The sequence below is a fragment of the Polypterus senegalus genome, chromosome 4 (assembly GCF_016835505.1).
Source record: "Polypterus senegalus isolate Bchr_013 chromosome 4, ASM1683550v1, whole genome shotgun sequence".
In the NCBI taxonomy this organism is placed as follows: Eukaryota; Metazoa; Chordata; class Cladistia; order Polypteriformes; family Polypteridae; genus Polypterus; species Polypterus senegalus.
The window spans coordinates 144,116,567-144,141,345 of record NC_053157.1 but is presented as its reverse complement, the minus strand read 5'-3'; the positions used below and the strand labels follow the sequence as shown (position 1 = coordinate 144,141,345).

Here is a 24,779-nt window from a genome sequence, read left to right as displayed (position 1 = left end):
GGATGCTGTCTGGTACTCAGGAAAAGCACTGCATTTCTCCATTTTTAGCTGCACTCCATTTGCTTCCTGTGACATGCAAAATTCTGTTTAAGGGTTTTGCTCTTAGGCTACAAGGCTCTTGCATGGTTTGACTCTCTGTAATCTGTTTATCCACCATCAGTCTCAAGGTCTTTAACGTCTTCAGGGCAATCATATCTGACCTTTCCCCGTTCTCGCCTGAAATCAGTAGCTGCTCCACAGCTTTGAAACATCTGAAGCCAGCTTACCTTTGTTTATTCAGACTGCTTCTTCCATTAGTGTGTTTAAGGTCCAGTTTAAGACCTCATTGTTTTTCAAGGCTTTTCTGGGTTCTTGAGCCCTTTCTTTTAATTATTGAATGTGTTTTGTTTGCACGTATATATTAATTATTTTACTTTTATTTGTTTTTAATTGTATTTTAGAGTGTTATATTTTAATATGGTGCACAGTACTTTGGTTTAACTCTGGTTATGTAAAAGTGCTATAAAAATAAATTGATGTTATTCTATTTGTCTGGTTTCCAGCAACAATGGGTACACAGTAGGAGTTGGCCCGTCAGACACCAGTACTTCAGGAGGCACACTTACTTATACTGGGTCAACTTAGAGTCAATCAAACAAAAAAATGATATCTTTTAAGAGGAAACCAGGCCATAAGGTAGCAGTATAGTGTGTTGTGCCATCCTGGTTGATAGCACCGCTATATATTCTTGTCCTAATTAGAGGCAAAGGATTTAACAAATCGTTAACATTTTCCAAACATGAAAAACATTTCTTAGTATAAAACATTGGCAGATACTTATTGTCAGCTGCAGTCATTGTTTTTAATAAATGCAGAGTGTTAACAAGTACTTCATTCTTTAAATTGTATTTTCTCTTGCTTATACTCAATCTGCCAGCAAAACAATAGCATAGAAGGGTGGGACAATTACAGTAGGACCACCCAGTCTTCATTTTTTTACAGAATAACAGTAAACTAATATGAGATGTTAACAAAATCTGATTTGAGAGGATTGTCAGGCTCGAAGGACAAAGGTGGCTTATGGGGGCCCCATGTTTAGGAGTCGTTAAACTTGGAATGTTAATGTGTTAATTAAGCAAAATAAGTTGATGTTTGATGAGATATTGATTCTTTTATTCATGCAGCTTTTCTCAATCTGTGCTTTTTTTTCTTGTTCTGAGTTTGTGACAGAGGTGAACTATTGTGATAATTAAAGCTTGTCAGCTAGCTTGTTTATTTTAATTTGGAGTATATCATGGTTGTACTGAGCCCTAGTCCAATCATCATCGTGCTGTATTTGCTTGCTTATAGACTGCTTACGAACAGTAGCTAAGTTATCTTCTTTTTATAAGGTTGCAAGATTAGATGTAAGCACGGGTATTCTCTACCTGCTGGGCATTGCTGTATGAAGTGAGGTCTTGGCTTTCTATACAGAATAGTCAGTTGAGTCTCTCAGCTCGAACACGAGCCTCAGCTTCTTTTCCATGTAGCTCAAACTGAGTGATTTCAGTGGTAGTGAGAGTGTTTTTTTTTTCCAAACAGGGTTGCATTGGAGAGGCACTGAGGAAGACCTAGCCATTTGAGGATGTAATTATTTTCTTCTTGAGTCCATGTTCAGTATAGATGTTAAGGACATCTTGCACATTTTTAATAGCCACATCAGCCATTGGTACATTGTGAATTGATAGCACCAAACCTTGAATTTCCCTTGGTGATGGCTTTGGTCTGTATTCTCCAGTCTGTCCAAAAGCTGCGTCGTGACAGAAAATGCAATGTGTTTGAGAGATCAGCAATGTAAAGCTTCCCAAGACTTTGCAATGACTGTTCTGCCAGAAGGGATCTTCTCCCCATTGACAGAGAAGAAGATGCTGTCATTTCTGCCTCTTTTCTGGATTGAAAGGCTTATATACTTGACTGGTTTGGTCTTTATGCACACTCACAGGAGTGTGAGTGTCTTATCAGGAGCCTGTTTGTGCAACCTGCTACCTGCATAAGTGAGGTGACATTGTCCATGTAGCTTCCTATAGCTGATAGACATTGTCCTGACTTGGATCTCACTCCTCATACCATCTGTCTCCCACCAATCAGTATAATTTTAAAAGCTGCTGTCACCTAGTTGTGGTTTCCTGACTTGTGTAAAAGACATAAAAGTTGTAAGTTATAAGCTGGTGTGTGACAGATCAGGTGACATTTGACAGATCCAGCCAAAGTACATGGAGATCTGACTTTGTATCCAGATCATGGCAGAGATTTCAGAGCAGTATTCCTTAGCTTCCTCTGTGTAATTTGTTGGAAGCCGAGTTTATATTTATCATCAATATTATATCCATCCATCCATCCATCCATTGTCTAACCCGCTGAATCCGAATACAGGGTCACGGGGGTCTGCTGGAACCAGGAACCAATCCTGGGCAGGGTGCCAACCCACCGCAGTATTATATCCACTGACCACTTTATTAAGTACATTATCTATTACTAGTTTGCTTCTGGAGTAGACCATCTATATATATAATTCACTAAGGGCACGCAAGACAGCGAGAGCCACGCCCGCCAACTCATAGGGCCCCACCCGCCAACTCTAAGACCATGGGATACGCTCGACAGAGCCCCGCCCGCCAACTCTAACCATCCTCCCGCATCATGGGATACGCACGACAGAGCCCCGCCCGCCAACTGTAACCCTCCTCTTGCATCCACTGTTGCTCTCGAGGCATCTGCACTGCCTGCTCATGTGCCCGCACGCAACAACTCACCAAACACAGCCTCAGTCGCTTTCATCTGTGCTACAGTCCACATGAGAGAGACACACACACACACACAACACACAGGCGCGAGAGAGAGAGGCACACACAGGCACGAGAGAGAGACACACACACAGGCGTGCAAGAGATTGAGAGACACACACACAGACACGTGAGAGAGAGAGAGATACACACACACAAGCGCGTGAGAGAGAGAGAGACACACACACACACAGGCTCGCGAGAGAGAGACACACACACACACACAGGCGCGCGAGAGAGACACACACACACAGGTGCACGAGAGAGAGACACACACACACAGGTGTGCGAGAGAGACGCACACACACACACGAGAGACAGACACACACACAGGTGCACGAGAGAGAGACACACACACACCGGCAGGTGACAGACTATGTTAAGACATGACATAGATTCAACAAGGGGATAGAAACATTTCTTAGGGAATGTGGTCTGTGCTGACTCAATAGCATCACTTCAAATACTGCATTTCCACCCAAATGTGCAATGTTGGATTGAGATCTTGAGATTGTTTAAGTGACTGCAATAAAATGAAGTCATTGTGAATTTCGAACAACCAGTGTGAGTTGACGCATGTTTTGGTGTTTTTGTCAAAAGAATCAACACTTCCTAGATGTTTCTTATTTATTACACCATTCCATGAAAACTCTGTAGTGTAGTTTATTGTGCAGTCTTTTGTAGCAGAATGTTGTAAATAAAAAGGAGAGATCAAACAGAAAGATAAATCTCAAATCTTATAAAACCTGATGCAACATAAGAGGTGGTATATGATTGTGCACTTACAAATTATATGAATTAAAAATAAACTTTTTAACAAAAAGGCAGAAAGTGAGATAAATGTTGAATCCTTTGAAAAAAATGGTAAGTAAAATTAAAATAATTTAAACTGAAATCTAGCTTCCTGGAGATAAAGAATCTGGTTCTGAAAAAGGGTAGATGGATGAATGAAAGAACTGAGCAAAGTTCATCATTATCCTCTACAACAAGCAAACTCGACAATGAATTGATAAATGGACATAATTTCAAGACACATAAGAGTGTAGTGGCACTCTTACTCTTTTTATTAGAATAAAGTAAATACTATTTCCACATTGTTTTATGATATGATGCACATACATGTGACCTGAAACAACATGGTGTTGGCCATGTTATATAAAATGATCCGGTGATTAAAGTATTGTCTGAATTTTATTGGAAAAAAATAAAGGAAAGACATTTGTGAGAAAATGTTTTGCCACTCTTCCAAACTTGTAGCAATTTCAGTTTTGTTTCATGATTATGAATTTAGTAAACCCCATTAAACTTGACAGTGGATCTCTTGACTAACAGCATTTTGCTTATGGCCATAACTAACCTTCATTTTGTAACATTCCTTAATCTCTGTCACTTAATTCAATAAGCTTATCCTTCAGAATTTTCAAGGTGTAAGTCCTTATGGTAGCAATGTACATTTCCACCAGGATACCATAAGTGCTCCAGACATACAGTGAGACAGCTCAATTATAAAGTGTCCTGCCAGAGAGGGAAAGACAGAAAGAAAAAGAAAAATATTTTAATTCCAGATAAAAAAAAAAACTTCATTTAAGCTGGCCTGCCAAGTGAACAAGCCCACAAGCCTTTTAAAAACCCAGACTTCCATGCTATATAAAGAATTGGCAGAAAGGATTGAGACATGGACAAAGTCAAAAAGATTCACACCAAGGTCAAACCTGGGGGGTGCAAACAATACAGATGTCAAAATCCAAAGTGAAACCCTACCTACCCTGAAGACAAAGTCATAGCCACCTACAGTAGTATTCCTTTATAATGGCTCACCTTGACTGCTCTTATTATTGGCCAAGTCAGTAGGTTTCTTCTTTTTTGTAATTCTTATACGTATTTAAGGGGGATTATTATTATTATTTGTTGTAATATTTCCTTATTTCTCGAGCTTCTGTAAAAGCTAAACTTCTCCCAGTGACATCTATTTGTATATCTATACTACACCAAAGAAAAATACAAGTTTTAAGAAATTATCCATAGTCTTGAATGACTAAGAAATACCCAATGCTAACCTTTTTTCTCACTGTTCTGGTAACAACGTGCATTTCCAGGTCATGTCCCTAGTGATGTTATGGCAAGTGCAGACAAAATGGTGGTGCCAGTGAAAAAAAAAATACACTAAGAGTCATTCTATAGAGGTTCACTCAGGTAGTGAGTGCAAAATTTTGTTCATTCAATTGTTGGGTTGATTAAAGGCCAAAAATAATGAAAAAATGTTTTGCCCTCTCCTACTTTCCACTAGCCTGCTTCAAAGATAGTAGCTATCAAAATTTTTAGCATTCAGAAGCCTTTGGAAGATGTCAGATATATCCTGAACTACAACAGATATTTAATTCATTCCAATTTTTTTTTCTCAGCGTAAAGTGTGAATTCTTTTCTACTTATTATATGCTCTGAAATCAATCATACTCTAAGTTTACAGCCCTTTAAAAACTGATGGTCAAATATCAATTTTCACTCACTTTGTAATTTTTTAGCAGCACAGAAAAGTTATGCAAAGTTCATATTCATACTTTATCTTTAAAAAATGCATTCCTGATAACAGTTACCACTCCAAATTTGAGGATAACCAAGTTTTTGCAACTTTTGATGTCTTATGTCTATGATGGTGCAAGATCCAAAAATCTAATTTATTTTTGTGTAGTATCCTTGATATGGGGTGGCACAGTGGATAGCACTGCTGCTTCGCAGTTAGGAGATCTGAGTTCGCTTCCCGGGTCCTCCCTGCGTGGAGTTTGCATGTTCTCCCCGTGTCTGCATAGGTTTCCTCCGGGTGCTTCAGTTTCCTCTCACAGTCCAAAGACATGCAGGTTAGGTGCATTGGTGATTCTAAATTGGCCCTAGTGTGTGCTTGGTGTGTGTGTGTGTGCCCTGCAGTGGGCTGGCGCCCTGCCCAGGATTTGTTTCCTGCCTTGCACCCTGTGTTGGCTGGGATTGGCTCCAGCAGACCTCCGTGACCCTGTAGTTAGGATATAACGGGTTGGATAATGGATTGATGGATGGATCCTTGATATGATTGTAGCCCACACACAAAAATGATTATAGTGTTCAGCTTAGTTTTTGAGAATGGGGCCTGATAGGTCAGAGAAAATATTGGTTATCAGTTGGTACAAACACTTTGTTAAATGTGAATATCATATTAAATTTTCATTTTATTCATCACAAGTTAAAATATTATAGATCTTAGCTTTAAAATATCCCAAGAAAAACTCTCATTATGTACCTTATATTTTTCACAAGTGAAAGTTTTGTGTCTGCTGAGTGAAGAGAACTGAGATCTCTTTGAGACCTAAGTGGTGTGTCATTGCAAGTGGCGTCTGTGTTTGCCTTTACCACCAAAGCTTGAAGGTGACATTGGATAAAGCAAGAATGCATGTCAATTACTTACAGAGACTGTTGTCTATAGCATTGAGAATTCACAACAGATAATGAAAGACTGCCCCAATTTTCTAGAACCAGACGTCTTCAGGGATATATTTGATAAAGTGTTCTGTGAGGAGCATCGTGATCTCACTTTATCTATACTTCAGTGAGTGACCACAGAGAGAACATAGATGGTTAATATGTCCCATTCTTTAGATGATTTCTTTAAAAAACTAACACAAAATAATGGACCTCAAGAAGCACCATTTTTGTAGCAAAATATCAGTCCATCCATCCAGTATCCAACTCGCTATATCCTAACTACAGGGTTATGGGGGTCTGCTGGAGCCAATCCCTGCCAACACAGGGCGCTAGGCAGGAAACAAACCCTGGGCTGGGTGCCACTCCACCGCAGAAAATATCAGTCTGCTTTTTTAAAAATGACAAAAGAAAAAACTTGAAGCAAAACGCATAATCTTTTGCAATTTCTGTGAAAACTTCTCAAATATAGTCCAAGATGAGGGGCAATAGTTTCAATGGAAAACCAATCAAGTTATGATATACTATTTCATTGTGTATTTTAGGACTAAAAGGTCAGTCAAATGCCAGAGCTTTTGTGTGCTGAGTGACCATCCATGTGCAAATGCTACAAAGCAAGGCTTGAATTGACCCTCATGGAATCTAGGGATCCCTTGGTCAGAGGCGCTGCTCCAACCTTAGTAACAGGGAGGAGGTGGAGGCCAGCAGCAGCAGTGGCACAGGCAAAGGCTGCCCTGAGACATCGGGATATAGTGGGACAAGTCCAAACCAGCAGAGGGGGCATAGGCCTGCATACAACACCCACATGGCAGAAGGTTAACCAGTTAGAACGGCAACGCCTGGTGATAGAGGAGGTGCGCCACCAGGAGGAAGTAGGCAGATGTGCTAGGGCTGTGGCCCAAGCCAAGCAAGGCCGCTGGATGAAGTGAGATGGTGTGGAGAGGAGAAAGATCACTTGGATCGAGCTGTGGAACATGGAGTCCAATATGCTGAGCTTTACCGTCAGAGCCATATATGATGTCCTGCCCTCTCCAACAAACTTGCATCTTTGGTTTGGAGAGGATCCTGCCTGTCTCCATTGTGCTGCCCCAGCAACTCTTAAACACATCCTGGTTGGTTGCAAGACGAGCCTTACCCAAGGCAAATACACCTGGTGCCACAACCAAGTGTTAAGGAGCTGGGCAGCTGCACTGGAGAGCAAAAGGGTAACCACCAATGCCATATCCTTGGAATCTTTTGTCCGTGAGGGGGAGAAGCAGCCGGCGAAAAGAGTGTCTCCAGTCTCATGTCCACTGAATGCAGCTCGAGACTGGGAAATGCAAGTGGATTTAAATCAAAGACTAACTTTCCCACCTGAAATCGCAATAACAAACCTGCAGCTAGACCGGGTCCTTTGGTCTAAATCCTGTCAACGTGTGTTCATTGTGGAGCTGACAGTCCCATGTGAGGAAGCCATCGATTAGGCATTCGAAAGGAAAAAGCTGCGATATACAAACTTGGCAGATGAGGCAGAGGACCGGGGCTGGAAAGTGTCTGTGCATCCAGTGAAGCTCTTCTGCAGGGGTTTCATAGCTAGTTCCACCACGAGGCTGCTGATAGGGGTAGGAATCAGTGGGCAGGCACAGCGGAAGACCATCAAGGAGCTGGCAGATACCGCCATAAGAAGCAGCCATTGGTTGTGGCTGAAGCGGAATGAGACCGTATGGGCTGCTCATGGAGCCTCCAGAGTGGCACACACCCAGGTCTGATCAGCCTGTGGTGGGCCGTCCTCGGGTGAGGGTGTATTGTGATAAAGGCCGAAACACCCAATGACACAACTGATGAAGTGTCGTACTGGAGGCAGTAACACTGCTGGATGAAAACCCATGAAGACACCTCCAGTCCTACCTAAGAAATCAATGGTGTCCCGATTACAAAGGGATTAAAACATCTAGTCCTAGTAGACATACATATCACAACACAAAACACTATGCCCATATTCCAGAAGAGGCTGAACTAATTATATAATTATACTAGCAAAATACCCGCGCTTCGCAGCGGAGAAGTAGTGTGTTAAAGAAGCAATGAAAAAGAAAAGGAAACATTTTGAAAATAACGTAACATGATTGTCAATGTAATTGTTTTATCACTGTTGTGAGTGATGAGTGTTGTTGTCATATATATATATATATATATATATAAATATAAATATATATATATATTTACACACACACACAAACATATATATATACATATCTATACATATACACATATACATACACACACACATATATACATACATATATATATCTACATATATATACACATACATATACATATACATACATATCTACATATATACACACACAGCTATTTCGTATCAGTGCAATACGCTGTTTGTTAAAACGGATGACACCCGCCACGTGCAAGTCTGCGTGGATATTATGAACTATCGTATTTGTTCAAGTTCTATTTAAATTTTAAATAGAAGGAATTTTTATTTAGTCGACAGAAATATCTTTGGTAGGAATGGTAAAAACAGACAGGAATATTATTCCTGAATAAATCAACTCAAACCTTAAACAACTTATAATATTTTGCTCTCCATAAAAATATATCCTGTCTAAATTATACAAGTTAGAAATAAACATTAAAAGAACAAACATTCAAATTTCTTTACTCTTATGTAATTTTATATTTTATAAAAAAAACTTAGATTTTAAATATCCCAAAAGATTTTGCTCTCCATAAAAATATATCCTGTCAAAATTATACAAATTCAAATATGAACATGCTGCATAACAAAACCTAGAAATATAAATAAAATGTGTTCCTTTCAGCAATAACAAATCAAATCATTCAGTTGTCTTTGCTCATATGTCATTTTAGAGCTGGACGCCTGGCATCTTTTTTGGCCACAGGTTCGTTTATGTTTGGTGTGAGGTTCTGTGTTGTGGAGATTCTCAGGATGGATTGCAGGTGCTCATCAGTGAGGCGACTCCTGTGTGCTGTTTTGTTAGTCTTTATCACTGAGAAGAGCTTCTCACACAGATATGTGCTACCAAACATGCACAAGGTTCGAGCCGCATGTAGACGGACTTTTTTTGTTCTTCAAAGTCACCAAAGCGCCGTGCAAACTCAGTGCGCTCAGTTTATCAGCAAAGTGCGATTTGGGAACACCGTAGTGACGACTTGGTTTAACATTACTTGGTAACAGGGAAAGTGGGGCAAGTGGTTGTGTCTCCCATAAAAGCAGCCTCAATTGAAATCACTTTGTGATTGTGCACGGGTAAAGACGTCCGCTGAAGTGTCAGATTCTTATTTAATTCTTCTGCTTTCTGTATCTTCTGCATTGCATTCAGGTCTTTCAGGTTACCCTGATGTTTTGTTTTATAGTGCCGTCTTAGATTAAATTCTGTAATTACAGCCACATTAGCTCCACAAATGAGACACACGGGTTCAGTAAACATATACTCAGCCTCCCATCGGTTTTAAATGGCTCTATTTTCAGAATCAACTTTTCTCTTCAGCATCGTGTGAGCTAGCTTCGCAATAACTTGCAGCATCATAAGGTAGACTTGATTAACGCGGTAAGTGTTCGGCAAGGCAGCTGAAGCGCTGCATTATGGGATCTGTAGTTTATTGTGTTACCAGCGCTTCATATACCCGGGCTTTAATAACAATAATACAGTATATAAAATGATCTCGCGGGCGGATATAATTACGCCGGGCGGATGTGGCCCGCGCCCTTGAGTTTGACACATATGGACTAAATAGAACTTGAAAAGATATATTTTTTCAAATGTGATCGCAATTCAGATAGAGTTGACGCACTACAGCCTGCATGCCTCAATAAGTCATCCTCTCCTCGCCCTTACTTTTTTACCGTTCATCTAATGAATACACTGAGTATGGCTTTACCAAAACAATCATTGATGGCGAATAAAGTATCCATTATTCGAGTATGTAGATCGGGTTATATATATATACATATATATATACCCGCGATCGCATGAGAAGTAGTGTGTTAAAAAGCTAGAAAAGAAAAGGGAACATTTAAAAAATATCGTAACATGACTGTCAATATACAGTATTTGTTTTGTGAGTGTTACTGAGTGTTGCTGTCATCAAGGATTTGATTATCATTATTTCTTTCAATCAGGTTCGTATTTGTAGGATGTGTTGTGTTCAAGTTACATTCCGTGTTTGTCAATCGTTGTAAAGATGACAGGTTTCATTCATCGATTCGTTTCTTACTGCATCAATAAACAGCTCGTCTTCTTCTTTATCTGAGACCTGACACACTGCATGCACGGTTTTTTTTACACTGTCTTCCTTTAGCGGGACATTGACTTTTTCCAACGTGTGCTTTGTTTCCGCAGTAGTTGGATTTATGAATATGCTTGTATGTATGAGACGCTTCATATTTTTTGCTGCCTTTTCAATTGTGTAATTCGGTTTTTGTTTTGTTTTTGTTTTTGGAACTGTTGCCTTTTATCTGTGCACTGCGTCAGTTCACGTGAGCCACTCAGTGTACATGCATCGAAGGTTCCCAGCTGTGCTGGTGCCATCTCCTGCTATGTCCATGGCTGTATTTAATGTTACCTTAGTCCTGGCACTTAAAACTTTCTCTCGCAGTTTCGCTGAGTTTGTGTCAAACACCACCCTGACCATCTCATCTTCCTCTCCATAAGCACAGTCCTTCACCCGTGAATATTTACCCGTGGCAGTTTGCTATTGGATTGCCGCTGACGGACAGCCTTATATGGGCAGGCACTAAATTACAAACGCCAGCGGCAGCCTGTCTATGAACTTAATTTAAAGTGTAGGTTTACATCGTGCTTTGTTTCAAGTAGCAGAACTCATGAATATGGTTGTATATGTCACTCGCTCGCTTCTTATTGTTTCGCTGCCTTCTCAATTATATAATGCATGTTTTCTTCAGCGCTTTTTTGAGGTCTTCCTGGTTTTTTATGTACTGCGTGATTACGTGGGAGGCGTGATGATGTCACATGAAACTCCCCACGGCGTTGAAGCTCATCTCCATTACAGTAAATGGAGAAAAACTGCTTCCAGTTATGACCATTACGCGTAGAATTTCGATATAAAACCTGCCCAACTTTTGTAAGGAAGCTGTAAGGAATGAACCTGCCAAATTTCAGCCTTCCACCCACACGGGAAGTTGGAGAATTAGTGATGAGTCAGTGAGTGAGTGAGTCAGTGAGTGAGTGAGTGAGGGCTTTGCCTTTTATTAGTATAGATTCGCAGCAATTGAACAAATGAATGTAGTCAATATAAAAACTTTTGTAACAAAAGCACTGGAAAATGCAGCCTTACCAGCAGAAGATGTTCTGGAAGTTGTGTTATTTGTACCAGACCTGTACATCAAGAGGTTAGTCATGTTACATTAAGACAGAAATGCTTGAGTAAAAGTAGAGATAGCTTTCCTTAAGTAAACATATACTCAGGAAAAGTTCTTACACACTTAATTCAGACTACTTTCTTGCTGAGTGTCACTCATATTACACTTATTAAAGTATGAGCCAAGTAACTGCAACATGAGGCAGTGACATTCAGCGTGAGCAGACATCTTTAATGTCTAATTCAATGGGGGTGGGTAGGGGGACACTAATAGGAGAGGCGTACAGGCTTCCTCCGCTTTAAGAAGGAAATGACTTGCTCCTTCAATCTCCTTCATAAAGTCAATGTTCATAATGCATACACACAGACAAATTTCTCTCAAATGGGGAAGATTAAAGTTCTATCAATCTACTTACAATTAATTTACATGAAAAACATTTTTAAGTATATAGTGACCCTAAAAATGACCTCCTGTTTTTGTTCAAATAACACCTAACTACGCAAACATTGGCAATATTTGTTTAATAATAGCATTAGTTATCAAAACAAACCCTAATAAAACATTACTATTTATTAAATAATATTTAATGTAATGCTTTACCTAGACCATATTACTTCTAGTTGAACTCTTAGGAATGGCCTTTGGGTTTTTCTTGGGCTTTTCCAACTATGTGACAATCAGGTTAGGAGCGGTGATGCCCAGGATAAGGTGAGAAGACATGTGAACCACAGCACATGAAGTAAACTTCACTGAAGCTCGTGAAACTAGCCCTGCCTCATTAGGCTGTGTCTGAATGCAGCATTAGCTCTGAAAACGACTGGGACTGAATGTCACCAACGTCTAGCACTGGTCTACTTTGTGGGCTGTGGTGAGGTGCACTTGGAAGAGCTGCACAGACAGTTGGGTGTTAGTTCCAGTGCCACATGTTTGAAAAGTAGGGGAAGCCAGTATTGTAGAGAATTGACTGAGCAAAGCATTGTGTCTATTTGCGTAGCCCTTTTGTTTTCTGGTTTAATATTGCAGCAACGAATGTGTCTAGAAAAATTACAGTAAAAATCACCATTTGTTTTCACCTTACCTATAGCTGACTTTGTAATGTTCCTTTCATATCTGCTTCTCGATTTAATAAAGTGGTCCATCAGGATCTTTATGGTAAAAGTAATTAGGTAAAATAATGAACTAAAACTCAGCATCATAATTCAATGTGGTAAACACAGACTTGAGATATGTACGCTTTTTTCATGGACTATTAAAGTACATACAGATTGCTCCAGAGTGAAATTTAAAACAAATAACCTTAAAGAGAAACTCCCTTGACAAAATAAACAATACACTCATCAAGTGTACACGTTACCACATATCGCCTGCCCAAAACCAGACATCAGATCAATTATAAGTTTACTTTTTAGCTTTTGAACCTTTATTGTATTGCATTTTTTTGATCTTATTGATGAAAATATTTTTAAAAATCAGTTGTCTCAATGCTCATTAATAGTTTTAGTTTTTGCAAGTTTCTAAATAAGATGAAATTATGTGGAATATGCAGAAAATCCAAATGTTCTCCTCCTGCTGTCCTAAAAAAGAAAGAAACCTGCAAGATTAAGGCAACACTTTGACTATGATTTTAGACAAACATGGAATTATTATATAAACTGTAAGATGCTTTAATGTTGAAAATAGGGCTGCAGTTTCCCACAATTTCCTAAGGCAATGCAACAATTTACTACAGAAATCAATACCATGCTTTCTTTTGTAGACTGCTCAGAGAATCAGTTTCAGTGTGGGACCGGAAAATGCCTTAATTCTAGCTTTTTGTGTGATGGCTATGATGATTGTGGAGACCTAAGTGATGAGCTCGTATGTGGTAAGTACTGCATCTTAACTTGGGAGTTTATGATCAATTTTACTTGCTTGCTATAAATCAGCTACACTACTTTAAAATTTCATATCACATTTTTAAAGCAGTGTCATGGTGATTTAACACTGTTGCATTATAGATACAAAGTCCAGGGTTCAAAAGCTGGCTTGGCCCAGTCTGCTGGCAGTTTTTACATTCTTCCAAATTTCTGTATGGATTTTACCCATGAGCTTCATGATCCTTCTACAGGGCTTGTATGAATGACTATGGAAGTGACTTTTTTTTTGGTACTGTGGAGTGTTGGTTCCTGCGTTCTCACAAATACTACTGATCTGTATTAAAATAGGCAGGTATGAAAAATGAATGAATCGGAGAATTTGTTTTCTCGTCCTCAAGGGCTTGAACTATGACATCCATCCATTATGCAACCTGCTATATCCTAACTACAGGGTCACGGGGGTCTGCTGGAGCCAATCCCAGCCAACACAGGGCACAAGGCAGGAATCAAACCCCGGGCAGGGCGCCAGCCCACCGCAGCGCACGCACACACACACACACACACCAGTGCACCTAACCTGCATGTCTTTGGACTCCCGGAGGAAACCCATGCAGACACGGGGAGAACATGCAAACTCCACACAGGGAGACCTGGGAAGTGAACCCGGGTCTCATAACTGTGAGGCAGCAGCGCTACTGAACTATGACAGCATACCTGAATTTTGTTCTCACTAAGAATTTATGTTACACTATTTGATATATTTAGCATCAAAATTAAAAATAAAAATAATTTACACTAATCAGTTAACTCTGGTAATTGCTCTCCTCAATGCTGTATACATTATACAACTTGGCAGTAACCAGGAGTCTTATTTATAAAACTTTGTGGAGATTTCATTGTGAAAATATGCACACACCAAGATAAAGACAAATGCATATACTGTAAAATGCGATTTATAAAACTAGGTGTATGCACATTTCTATGCAATTTACCTTGATAAATCACAATTGTCTAGTAAATGTGCATTTGTGAACATGCCTTAATGCTGAACAATCTCATACACAAGCAATCAGAATGCTACAGATGTTTATTGGCTGGTAGAGCAGTCTCCTAATGACATGATTGCCGATACAATGAATAGTATAAAACCTATGAAAACTGAGGGTTCAGCCAGTTACAGACGAGCCAGCCGCCACATACAGCACCATCATGACTGCCAAAGCTAGTTTGCCTCAAAGTAAATGAATCACAGGATGACCCAGGCTACGGAGTCATGATGATTGCAGTCTCATCTTGGCATCACATATGACTTGTGCGTTTATGGACTGTAATAGCTTATCGTTGACAAAAGCAGCTTCATTCTCACTAGTGCCCTTAATGCAATATGAGTGCAGCAAAGTGATTCAATTACTTTAAGAGAACTGGACACTGCTGCAAATTGTGTTTTTTTGCCAAAAATATATTATGTGGTATATACAGTATGTATAGCACCTCCTCAGTCAGGTAATGGTTTCCAGCATAGCAGGCATGACAGAGTAAAGTTTGACCTATCAGCCAGTTCCCTGAGAAGCAACAACAGGATGCTGATATAAACTGATAATAAACCAAAAAAGTTCTTCAGTGCAAATACGCAACATTGGCCATGTTAAAAGGGAAGTGAAATACTGTCTGTACATCATATTTAACACTTTTGAGATTTTAATATATTTTTTACGTGAACACACATTATAATCACGGCATTTAATAACATGCTTTAATTCATATCATCATGAAAATTATATTAAGTATACATCTCAGTATTTTAATACTGTAGTATCATGAATGTAATGGATTCTGTGTCCTGTCGGAGGAAGAGAAAGCCCGTTTAAGAATCATGTAGTGATTCACACACATAGAGCACATAGAAGATCAAATACAAATCAAAGCATTTAACATGCTACTTTAGTTACGATGGGATTTTAGAAACTAGTAAATTGAATGATTTTAAGATGAAGTTTATGATGTTCTACTTTAATGACAAAATTAACTATGTAATTAAAGTGGAAATTTCGAGATTAAAGTTGACATTTCATGCTTTTTTTCCACTGTGTGCCTATTTTTTTTTCCTCGGTACCCTAATAAGCTTTCATATGACACTCAGACGGTGGGCTACGACTCAACTTTTCACGGCGACTTTGATATCTGACAACTTCTTTTTTGTTTTGGGCACTGTGCAATTTTGCGAACTTGAGCTTTCGAGTTTCTCCGACACTCTATTTCACTTGATCAACTTCCTTTTGTTGTTTATACCACTGTTTAAACCAACAAATAGAAGAATTTCAGCGAATACCAAGTGGAGGCAAGGAAAAACGTACTATTTCCCTCTGTGCTTTTGCCATTGCCTTTTCAAAGAACGCTAAGCTTAAGGGCTATTTATAATGATTTGCATATTCAAAGAGGCGTAATTCTGGGAGGAGTTTGGGAGTGGCAGCATGCACGTGCACGTGTGTTACTTTTCACACTGACTGGGATTTATGTAGCGGAAGAACGTGGAAGATTTATGCATCTGGATTTTTTTGTGCATATGAACATTTCTGATTTTGTCCGTACACCATGTTATAGTGTGAATTCTTCGCACTGCGTTATGCATGAGGCCCCAGGACAGACCATTCTTTAATATTGGTCTCCCAGAAGGTTTTCACTTTACATCTCAGTTTTTTGTCAGTTATAGCCCACTGACAACAAAGTTCAGGTACTCTTGTCATGTTGCAGTATATTAAAAATATATTCATGACTATAATATAATTAAGGGAAATGTTACTAACGTGGATCAAAATGTAGCAAATGAATTTATTTAAAAGGTTTTGAGAGTATGTGGAATATATGTGATATAGTGCTATTTTTTCATGACCAAATATTACTCTTTTATATTTCAAAATATCTGCCATTCTTAATTTTATTAATTATAAATACTATTTAAAGCCTTTTTCATAATAATAAAATCTTTTGAATGATTCTTTTGTGATTTATACATGATTTTCAGATTTAGTTATTTATTTCTGCAGAATGCAAAACAAAAGGAGAGCACAGATGTGGAGATGGGAGGTGCATCTCTGCAAATTGGGTGTGTGATGGGGACCACGACTGTGTTGACAAGAGTGATGAAGTTAATTGTTGTAAGTTACTTTATACAGCACGAGGACAGCTGCTCAATGTATCGTAAAAATCAAGGAAGTCTGAAATTTGAGATGTTTCCATAACAACTGTTAATTTATATAACACTACAGGTATCAATATCCATATTAATGTTTTAGTGTGAAACCAACAGGTGGCACCTGCCATTAACTATACAAGAATGGTAGTTAACTAAAATAAATAGCAATGAAATTAAATTATTTACATAAAGCATCATTCTTTTTTGAACCTCCCCTTCTTAGTTAAAGGCTATGGAAACACAAAGATTTCTATTTCAAATGTTATGCATCTTTTATAATAATACAGAATACATGATTCAATTTAAGTTAATATGCCAAATCCAATAATCATAAAGAGTTCCATTTTTTGATGTATACACATGTTTGTTCCTTTTGAGTTTATTTTTAGGAAGACCACATTGTGTAGGATTAGACTTACTACTCTCAAGCTTCAGTACACTCACCGATTCTGGTGATCATTTTGTATATTACAATATGTTTATCTGTCTAAATGTCCTAAAATATGTTTTATTTGAAGAAGGGCATAGGCTATCCAGGCAAGGGCATGTGGCGCCCTCTAGTGCTCAGGGCACATTATTGCAGCCCTCTGTAGAGATTTTTTCTTTATCTTGTTTAGAAAAATTTGTCTTGACAGGACCGGAGCACAAAAAAATATTTTATGTTGTGCGCGTCAGCAGCGTCTGCACTTTATGCACTAAACTCAGTCTGTGCTGTTGTATACACTAGTGCAGGCAGCATGCCAGACTTCTCGTGCAACACGTGGCCTCCTCACTACCTGTGTGCCATGCACATGATGTGACAGTGAAGCCACTGCTGGGACCAGGAGTCAGGGCTCACCCTCTGGTCTTCCCATGTGACACGCAGCCTGCCAGACAGACATGCAGCTGGGACCCTGTGCTGTCCTCCTTCTCTTTAAGCGTGGCATCACAGGCTGAGTGATGACCAACCCAGGTGCAGTCCAGCCACCAGTGAGTGACAGTCCACGCAGCTTCCATGATGACGTTCTGAGTGATTTTGCTGTAAGAATGTTAAGGAGTTTCCGATTTTTTAAAAGACTTTTGTTTGCAATGTTAAGTCCCTTCATTTACCAGTCACATTTTTCTAATATTATGTATTTGTTGTGCTTGCGTTTTCTAAATAAAGTTTGTAGTATCTGTTAAATAAGCTATTTACATGCAAAGTGTTTATATTTTATTATGTTATTGTTCTATACAAGGTTTGTATGTTTTGGTACATGCACAATTTACATGCAGAAGAGTTATATTGTTATATTAGTATTATTATTTTATGATTCTATTTACATGAACGGGTGTATGTGGTTTGCAACAATCTTTAGGTATGTTTCAAAGTAACATCTACATGAATGTCAGGATCCAAAGTTTCCCAGTAGAACATTGCCCAGAGCATTACACTACCTCCGCTGGCTTGCCTTCTTCCCATAGTGCATCCTGCTGCCATCTCTTCTCTTGGTAAACACTGCACAAGCACCAGGTCAGCCACATGATCTAAAAACAAAAGTGATTCATCAGACCCGGCCACCTTCTTCCATTACTCCATAGTCCAATTCTCTTGCTCACATGCCCATTGCAGGTGCTTTCAGAGGTGGACGGGGTTAGCATGGGCACTCTGACTGATCAGTGACTATGTAGCTCCGTATGTGGCAAGCTGCAATACACTGTGGGCTGCGAGCTTTCACTTCCCAAGCACATTAGTAAGCCTTGGTCACTCATGACCCTGTTGCCGGTTCACCGGTTGTCCTTCTTTGGACATGTTCCTTTTGAGTAACTTTGCCCATTTTGGTAAATGGTAAAATTGACCATTTTTAGTAGGTACTAACCACTGCATTTTGGGAACATCCCACAAGACCTGACGTTTTGAAGATGCTTAGACCCATTTGTCTAGCCATCACAAATTGGCTATTGTCAAAGTAGAGTAGTCTACCCATTTTTTCTACTTCTAAAACAAAGCCTTCAAGAGTTGACTGCTCATGTGCTGCCTAATATCTCCCATACCATGACAGGTGCTATTGCAACGAGATAATCAATATTATTCCTTTCTCCTGTCAGTAGTTTTAATGTTGTAGCTGATTGTGTATAATTGGCAGTCCTTATTAGAGGGTGGATGGTCTCTTTGCTCTTCTTCACTAACACTTCTTTGAATTTCTGGGATGTAAGGTGGAAATGTAGTTTTCCTGTAAAGGTACATAGCCATGTCTAACAGACTATCCTAAAATAAAAGGCACACACTGCTCACCACATTTCTTTTCATATATATTTTAACAGCAGTTCTAGTGCACTACCTTCCTTTAGGGCAGGAAACAGAAATGTCAGGGAAATTAACTTATATATTCAACCTCAGATTTACTGGGAAAAATAAGGTTTGAATGTAAAATGGGAAGTAGTAATTTTTGCTGTTATACATTTTCCTTTATCCTGTAGCTTGCAACAGCCAGGGCCTCACTGAATGTCGAAATGGCCAGTGCATTCCAAGTGCCTTTCGTTGTGATGGTGAAGAGGACTGTAAAGATGGAAGTGATGAGGAAAACTGCTCTTTGAAACAGAGTGGGTGATCATTAGAATATGTGCTCTTTGTGCAATGCTGGTGCTTTATTGGTGAAGAACTTGCTATTCTAAGTATTTTTGATGATTAGTATAGCTTAACACCTCTTCAGCACAAAAATTAAACAGTTCATATAACTGTAGCCAAAGTAATGCTGTCAATTTTTTATTATGCTGACTAAAGTCAAGAAAGGATCTATATTGAGGTGGAATAAGAGAAATCTATATTACCTGTATTTGAATAGTCAAGAACAGAATGCCTTTTGAAAAAATATTATTCAGAGTGCATTTCAGTCATTTTTGATTGTCTACCCTGGTATTGTCTGTTGCATTTATTTCATGTTTTTTTGGATAGATCTCCTAAATCTTCTGTTGCTTTGAGAGATCATGCCTCCCTGTTTTAGATTAGTAAATGTTTACAGCCAGTACTCTCGCAAGCAACAATTCACCACTCATTTAATCAATTACAGCTCTCCAGTGTGTCTCTGCAATTAAATGGAGTCTGTTAAATGGAGGCTTTTGTAGGTCATTTTTAACACTTTATTTTAAGGTTTTAAGGGGTGTTTTGTTTAAAAAATGGAAATTGTTTTTCATGCGAATAGAAGTTACATAAAATTATTTCTGACATTTCAGGATTTCAAAAAGAATGCTATTTTTGATTGTAGCTAGTTGTTCTTTACTTGAGTATTGTATGAAACAGACATTAAAATGTAAAGCAAAATGTTCCATACAAAATATGAATAAAGTATAAAGCAAACACTGTAGTGTACTGTATTCAGCAATTTCAGAGTTGCCTATCTGATTTTTTCCAACATGCTGTTATGTCTGTTGATTTATACGTCTCTTATTTACGCAGATCACAAGGTGTGTGAGGCAGAAAACTCAGACTGCACACAAACAGCCTGTCCAGTTTCATGCAGTAACAGTTCTACTTGCTTCATCCAGGGAAACAATACAAACTGTAGTAAGTATACACACAGTGTGCTTAGCAAGAAAAAGTAATAGACAAATGTTGTGCTTTGATTTTGTTAAATCACTTCTGCTAAGAATTTAGGCAAACACATATTTTAGATGTACATTATAAGAGCATATAATTGTACTGAGAGCAGTAATGACATAAAATCAATCTCAGTAAATTGCAGTGGCAAAGCCCCAGAGGTGGATGAGATCTGCCCAGGAATACTGGGCATTTTTGGACTCCCATGGTCGACACTCCTTTTCAATGTTGCGTGGTCATTAGGAGCTCTGCTTCAGGGGTGGCAGACTGGGGTGGTGGTCCCCAGTTTTGAAAGGGAGACAGGAGGGTGTGCTGCAACTATTGGGGGATCACTATCCTCACCTTTCCTGGAGAAACTTATGCCAAGGTATTAGAAAGGAGAATCCACCCAGTCGTGGAATCTCAGATCCAGGAGTAGCAATGTGGATTCCATCCAGGCCGTGGAATGGTGGACCAGTTCTATAACCTCATGAAGATTCTGGAAGGGGCATCGGAGTACACTCAACCAGTCTATATGTGTTTTGTGGACTTAGAGAAATGTATGACTGTGTTCCTCGAGGGATTATGTTAAGGGGTGCTGGGAGAGTGAGTATGAGGTTCCAGGGTCCCTAATAATCCACAGCAAATTATTTTATAATTTTCCAGAGCAGAAATCAACTCATAAAAACATATACAATGAGTGAATTTCTGTTCTCTGATGTCTGCTATCATATTCTAAGGTACCTTTAGCATTTTTGTAGACATAAGTATTTTTAAATCCAATAAGTTATATTTCAAGTACTTCATACTTTTGTCACCACCATTTTAGGACAGTGCGAATCTGAGCACCTTGCTGATGCTACAAGTTTATAAAACCCAAACCTTGACTTTATTTGTCTAACAGTATTAAATGTCTGTACTCATGGATATACTGTGTATAATATAACCTGTGTTTCATCTTTACCTTCAGGCCACTGTGAACCAATTTCTCTGGAACTTTGTTTGAATCTACCCTACAATTTAACCAGTTATCCAAACTACTTGGGCCACCAAACACAGAAAGATGCATCTATTAGTTGGGAATCCTCTCTCTTTCCTGCTCTTGTCCAAACAAATTGCTACAAATACCTCATGTTCTTTGCCTGTACTGTTCTTGTACCTAAGTGTGACTTAGAGACCCATCAAAAGGTACCTCCATGCAGGTAAATAAAACAAGTTGGTTTTTTAGTTATTTTTTTCGATTAATTTCCTAATCTGTGTCATCCTTGGCTGCAGACTTTGGTGTGAACATTTGGACTATTGGTAGAATTATTCCACTGCATTTATCTTGACATTCAGACATTACACCACACACTTTATTATCTTTGCTTGTTTGTTCCTTTATGTTTTTGGAATATACAATTACAATTTCTGCATAATATTCATCTTATTTCCTCTCTTTCATTATTGCAATGTTACAGGTGATAACTCTGATGCACTTACTTTTGAAAGTTTTTTTGGGCAGCCTCCACTGTTCACCTTAGTTACCATATTTATTTTCAGTTGTACAGTACTTTCATGGCTGCTAAGTATGGCTTAAAATCCAAGATTTGATTTATGGATTAGTCTCTTTCTTTATGGAATTTGCACATTATTGCCATGTCTCCTGGGCTCCCTGTAGGAATTTTGGTTTCTTTATATGCCCCAGAGACATGTGGATTCCATTGATTGACAACTCTAATTTGTCTCTGTATGAATGTGTGTCCCATGATGGCCTGGCATTTTGTTATGTGTTGTTCCCGCTGCTTTGATTTACTTTGGTTTCTAAAGACATGTATAATAGAACATGTGCTCTCAAAAATTGATAGAAAAATGGAGGGATATACTTTCTGTGCCTTTTGTTCTTAGAACGTTGCTTTCTTGTTGTTCCTTTCCTCAGCAGCTGAGAGGAGTCTTCACTTGATGCATTCTCTGATGACAGGGCACCATTAACCCACTTGGATCTCTGTACCCTCTCCATGTTCCTATTGTCTGCCAGCTGTTCCTCATATTAGAAGAATCATCTGCATTTAAATGTTTACATCATTAATAGGCATATTTGTCTCAATTTAATTCACAGATGTATATCTAATATTACATTTGACATTATATTCAGTGTATAATGAATAATCTGGCTGTACAAGATTCTATTCAGTTAGAAGTAACAGGAATGCAGCTTGCCCTATTGTAAATGCAGGGCTTCTTGTCTACCAGACTTGCAATAACTCAGATTGCTGGTAGTAGTCCAAATGTAATTTGTTATGTGTGCTGTTTTAAATACCCTTAAGAGAAGTTCCTTAAAGAAAATGCACATGACCTTGGTAACGGCAATCTCAGTCAAATTCCAAAACTACAAAAAGGAAGATTTCATTCTGTCCACTTTTTTTAAAACATGTTGTTCTTACACATTATTTTTTTTAAATCTTGAAAGACCAGAAAGATTTGTAGGGTAGCAAGTAAGGATTGGATGTCTAAAAAGGTTTGCGATGTAAGGGTAAAATATAATTAGTACTGCAATGTGGTGGTCATACCCCTCGAAGAGAGCGAACACTTCTCTGGTAAAACGAATAACTTAAGCTTCTTCATTCAAAAGATGAAACCTAAAGAATTTTCTGTTTAGTGAAACTCATCTTCATAAGGTAAAGTTCAACAGTGTACAGAGAAGAAAGACAGAATGCTTTAGCAGTACATGTAGGACCTTAATTATCCAGTTAAGATTTTTCATGCTCAGCAATGATATTAAACTTTATGACAAGTTGTAGAGATGATGGAGTGCCTTAAACTAATCATCCAGCAACAAGGTTTTCTTTATCATTTTTAAATATTTTAATATGTACTGTGACGATGTGGGTTCAGGCTCCACACTCCCTTTGATATTGGAAGCACATGAACCCAACACCGTCGATGATGTTACCGAGTGAGCTAGTCAGTGGAGGCAAATAAACACTTGAGCAAGGGGTGGTGCAAAAAGTGCAACAGTGCTTTTATTAAAAATCAACAAAACAAAAACAGTGTTCATAAATAGTGCAGTACTCCAAGTTCTTCAATAAATAAATAAATAATCCATTAAATGAAAACGAGGAGGTTAAAATCAATAGAAAAACAATCCTTTAAAACGAGAGGTAAAATGTTTCTTTGGGAGCAGTCTTTAAAACAACAAACAAACCCGGTGCATCGTTTATTAGCGTCTCACCTGCTTATCCCGTATGGGCCAAGCAGCAGGCAAGACGCTCTCTGCAGCTGCCTTCCTCTACACTCATTCGAGACTGGAGACCTCCCGATCCCTGGCTCCGGTATGGCACTCATCCCAGTCCCGGAGAACTTGGTTTCCCACAACGGCCAGGTCGCTCACGTTGGGGATTCCCACCACCAAGTCTCCCGACTTCCGCTGCCTTTCCATGGCCTCTCTGCGGCCAGTCACCTTCCCTGGTCGCTCCCGCTACCTGATCGCTCAGCGGGAGCGACATCAACACAAACGTCTGGGTGTCGGCCTAACACCCAGCTTCCACGCAGCTGTCCACGAGCGCTCATTCGCTCGCACGTCTGCTCGCTCTTCGCGGCTCTCTCTCTCTTTCACCGACCTGCTTCCTCTCCTGCTCCCGGTAACCTCCGTCCTCTCCTTTCCTTTCTCTCTCCATTTTTTTTCTTTCCCTAAAACCGACTCGCTTCTTTTTAAAATGACGAGGGCCACAGCAGCTGCAGCATTAGCCACGGGACAATCATGAATGTGGGCAGTTCCTCACCTGTGCACTAGGTGAGAAACGCCCACACCCTACGGATCGTCCCGCGGCCCACTATGGCCCAACGTCCCCTCACTAAGCCGCGAGCACATCGATTATTTATTAAAAATGGCCTGTGCTCAGTGAGCTGTGGACCCTTAACACCACAGGTACTCTAAAAGTGCTTTTGTAAATATTTCAAAGTAAACTATATTTGCAAAACAAACTGAGAACTATAAATAGTAAGACATGTACAGTATATTTATCAGACAAAGTCAAAACAAAGGTAAAAGTTTGCCTATACAATTTTTCAAGAAAAGTCTATAACCTGGCAGAAGGCTAGACTGGGATTTGTGCATTAGTTATTAACATATAGTATTTGTTATTATGTGTACATGTTACATGAAAAAAAAAAGCATAACCATAAAAGTTTTATCATGTTAGGCTTTCTATACACAAGAAAAACAGTATTTTTAACTTTTAATTCTGTGAGCAGTTTTTAAAATAGGATGACAAAGTGGCGACAGTGATTAGTGCTGCAGTATCACAGCTTCAGGAGCGTGGCTCCAAATTCAAGCCAGTTGGCTTGTTCACTGAGTATGTGACGATCTGCGCACTGCCTCCCGTGTCCATGTGGCTTTTCTCTTAGTACTCTGACATGTCGTCGATATCGTAAAGACATGCTGATTTGCTGACTCTGAACAAAAAAACCAATGATAGACTGGCAGTGCGTACGGGGCATCTGATGAAGAGCTGCAGGTGACGATGAATAGATAAACATATAATAATTATTAATATTCAGCATTCAAAATAATCTATTTCTTGTTATTTTAACATGCAGGTTTATATTAAATATAGTAGATTTGTTT

The 24,779-nt window shown here is 39.0% G+C and overlaps 1 protein-coding gene across 2 annotated transcripts in view; it reads left to right on the top strand.

Annotated features, from left to right (window-relative positions):
- Nucleotides 1–24,779, top strand: part of corin (corin, serine peptidase) — a 184,325-nt gene that overhangs the window by 126,031 nt on the left and 33,515 nt on the right. For both annotated transcript variants that reach the window (XM_039751395.1, XM_039751396.1), the window contains exons 7-11: nucleotides 13,346–13,453; nucleotides 16,490–16,600; nucleotides 19,078–19,200; nucleotides 20,054–20,161; nucleotides 21,144–21,375. In XM_039751395.1, coding sequence (XP_039607329.1) covers nucleotides 13,346–13,453; nucleotides 16,490–16,600; nucleotides 19,078–19,200; nucleotides 20,054–20,161; nucleotides 21,144–21,375 — 682 coding nt within the window. The remainder of the gene's footprint in view (nucleotides 1–13,345; nucleotides 13,454–16,489; nucleotides 16,601–19,077; nucleotides 19,201–20,053; nucleotides 20,162–21,143; nucleotides 21,376–24,779) is intronic.